General features: G+C 40.8%; 1 protein-coding gene across 1 annotated transcript; it reads left to right on the top strand.

Moving 5' to 3' along the window:
- Window positions 1-311: 311 nt before the first annotated feature.
- On the top strand, window positions 312-3,388 carry LOC103779105 (chromosome unknown open reading frame, human C5orf51; the record flags this gene model as incomplete). The annotated part of the gene is made up of 5 exons (XM_008946723.1): window positions 312-412; window positions 817-963; window positions 1,363-1,494; window positions 1,702-1,816; window positions 3,108-3,388. Coding segments are annotated over 5 exons (776 nt in total), but the record flags the coding sequence as incomplete, so codon positions are not given.
- Window positions 3,389-3,546: the final 158 nt, after the last annotated feature.

The raw sequence follows: 3,546 nt of genomic DNA, 5'->3' as shown, positions 1-3,546 counted from the left end.
GGGAGACTCCTCCGTGGAGCGGGGCAGCTGAGGCCTGAGACGCGTCCTGCGCATTAGCCGGCCGTGCTGTGGGCATACCGCTTAGTCGCAAATGGACTGTGTGTAACTGGGTTTGGGACACGAGTGCCCTTAATTTAGTCGTGAAAGCTGTAATCTAACAGGACAACGGGCCTGTTTTGACGGTGTGTTACTCAGCTGCTCCTGCAGATAGCCCAAGGGTAGCTAAAACCCTACGAAGGGACGGAGGGGAGTGAGCAAGGCTCGTGCTGAGTGCTTTTCAGTGCTAAGCAAGCGCTGTGTTCTTCCCTCAGATTCCTTCTTAGCAAATGGCTCCGCTACCCTGGACAAATTGAAGGAGGCCTGTAACAAAGGGACGGAACAGACTTCCACGCTTCTGCAGCTCTATACACAGGTAGTATACCTAAAGCACTAAGAACTCCCTTTGAAATTCTGCTGTGTAGGGTGTGGGAGAGGATTTGGTGTAAGCAAGAAGGTACAGGAAAAAGGGATCTTTGTTACTGCATGTGTGCGGTAAACATCTGTGAAATTCAGCAGGGCTGCTTTTGTCTGGATTGGAAGATTCCTTGGAGTCTGTAATAATTGTCCTGGTACTGTAAGGAGAGAAATGGGTCAGAGGTTATGTTCACTGTCAGCAATCTCACAACACTTCTAACTTGCAGCTCCTGTAAACTGTTTACAGTTGCCTTATAATTGTAATGTTTTATAAACTGTAACAAGTTTCTGTGTTCCTGTGCATCGCTATTTGATTATTTTGTTGGTATCATTTTAACATTATGTATGTTCTTGGTTTCTTAGGCTGTCTTGGATGTTACATACTTCGAGGAAAACCAGCTTGTGGATGAAGATTTTCCAGCAGAGTCTTCCTTGCAAAAAGTTAAGGAACTTATTTGTATTCTTTCAGAACCAGAAGACCTAGTGAGAGAATGTAACATAAACGAGGAAGTGAGTACTAATGTTATTCAGCCAGAGAATTAATTACTTCATTATTTAAAAATAAAAAATCTGAGCAGGATACTAGTATTTGCATTTTTAATGGGCAGAATTTAAGTTCTTTTGAAAAATTTTCAAGTCTTACTTTCATTTATAATAGTGACTCTTGAAAGTAGTTTTTTCAAATAACTTGTTGTGTGCCCAGAATTTTTGTTGCTTCCATTTCCTGATTCCATGCTCTTTTGGCAGTTTAAATCCAAAGTGTTCGGTTTGTGTCTGTGACTGTTGCTGTTAAGCACAGCCTCTAAAGTCAGAGACTTCATATAACACTGTTTGCATCTGTGAGTTTGTATATGAGTAGTTCTGATGGTTTACTTTTGGGTTAGCCCAGTCTGTTGGATTTCTTTTCAGCCTGCCAGCATCCTTGGTGCAGAGTTGTTGGAATGTCTTTACTGGAGAAGAGGAGCCCTGCTTTACATGTATTGCCATACAGCAAAAGAAAGGAGTGAATGGCTAGGAGAAAACATTGCTGTATTTAAAAAGGTAAAGGACATTAAAAAATTCTATGAGCATGTGAATACGGTTTTAAAGTTTGATGCTTTCCTATTAAAATATAGATTGTGGGTTTTTTTTTTTTACTATTAAAACAACAGAGTTTTGGGAAATTGATAGAAGCATTTCTGACTATCACTGACTTAATCAGAACTCATCTAAAAGATTTCTTTTTCCTCGTTTTTTGACTGTACTCAGTGTCTTAATGATGGAGTTCATTACCTGGTGAAGATGCTTGGCTTTAGATGCCCTCTTCAGCTAAATGAAGATGTCTTACTTCAAGATAAAGACACAGCTAGATTACTCAGTGAAGGTAAAAAAAACCAACCAAACAAAAAAACCCCAAAACCAAACGAGCTCCACAGCTCCAGAAACCTCACAACCCACAATTTGTATAAACTGTGCCCCACTTTATGAAATGTATTATTGCATGTTTTTCTTGTTTCACATAATTTGTTTTCAAAACCCTCACTTTTTAGAACAACAAAAAATAGTTGAGACAAGCAGTCTGCAGTGTTTTCCCACCTTTGTTTTTGACACACGGGTTTTAGGAGGTGGCAGTGCTTTTTTTTTTTCAGTGGTCTTGAGCACACTGGAGGAAAGTGAGCTGAGACAATCCGCGTTTTATGCACAGCATGTGTATTTTACAACCATCCCGTTCTCAACTGACAAATGTTGAGAGCAAAGACATGACTGCAGAAGGTGCTGGGTTGGTCTTCCTGTTAAGATCTAGGAGAACACAGATAAGAACAGAGAATTACTGACTTCACACAGGTAGAAACGCTGCAGAATTGGCTAGGTTGGGTGAATGTTTATTCTCTCTACTTTGTTACTGTGTTATGTTTATATGAGGCTCTGAGGCTGCATCAGTGTGATGTTGCAGGTAGGATGATGCAATGGAGATGATTTGTAAGGTAAAGGAGCTGGTGCTGAGGACATGGTGTCCACACTGTACACGCTCAAAACCAGCTTTGCTCTGGCTGTGGCAGGATGGAGCACCTTTGTGCTTAATTTCATCTCGACGTGGCATTGCTTCTGTTCAGCTCCACAGTGCAAAGCCAAGTTCAGTAACGGATTGGTCAGCTTACTTAGCTGGGTTTTTGTTTTTCTCAGTGACCACAGACATGTATGTGTCTTTCTGTTCAACTATTAAAAACTGCAGCTGATTAACCTGAGTTTAGATGATGCCCAAACAGTATCTCCTAGGCATAAATTCTCAGAAGCACAAAAGTATTCTAAAATAAATCTGCATAATCATGCCTGTGCTTAATAGATGATAAAGAAGTACTGAAATTCTCTAAGATAAACACAATTGTAAGAACAATATTTATATGGCAATCTTAAATATTTTTAGCAATGTGGAGGGGCAAGATGGATAGAGGAATGAGCAAGGGCTTGGTACACGTTCTCTCTAGGCAGCATCAGTCATCTCATGATTAATATTTGGGGTTTTTTTGGTGTACCAAGCCTATTAAAGATTACACTGCCCTTCTGGATTTTTTTTTCCCAGCGTTACTGTTACAGAAAAAAAAAAGTAGTTGAACTTAACTGTGTGCTTGCTTAGAATGGAACAATAGAGTACTTGATCTGAATTATTTTTGCAGGTGTATTTAGTGACACTCATTTACTGGCAATGATGTACAGTGGAGAGATGTGCCACTGGGGACTGCGGCACTGTGAAGGGAAGCAGGAAAGCCTTGAGAAGAGAGATTCTGAGTCCAACCTGGGGAACAAATCACAGAGCGTGTCACTGGATTTCCGAGAAATGGGCAAAAACCTGTTAATGAAGTATGTGGCTGTATGTGAAGGACCTTTAAAAGGCCAAGGGTGGAACACAACAACTGCAAAACAGATGCTGTGTAACTTTGTGAAATCCCAGGACTGAAATACCCTGCTTTGGCTGTCGCTGGAAACTTCTGTGTCCCTAGAGGTGATCTCTGCTTGGGTCTTCTTATCAAAATGTATACTTTTATTGCATTAAAAACACGCCTTCAGACAACTCGTGGAATACAGGTCCAGAGTCCAAGCGAACGTTTCTGGGGG

The sequence above is a fragment of the Merops nubicus genome, unplaced genomic scaffold (genome assembly GCF_000691845.1).
Source record: "Merops nubicus isolate BGI_N331 unplaced genomic scaffold, ASM69184v1 Scaffold54128, whole genome shotgun sequence".
NCBI classification, from domain to species: Eukaryota; Metazoa; Chordata; class Aves; order Coraciiformes; family Meropidae; genus Merops; species Merops nubicus.
The sequence above is the reverse complement of the archived record's forward strand: the minus strand, read 5'-3'. Positions and strand labels throughout refer to the sequence as shown.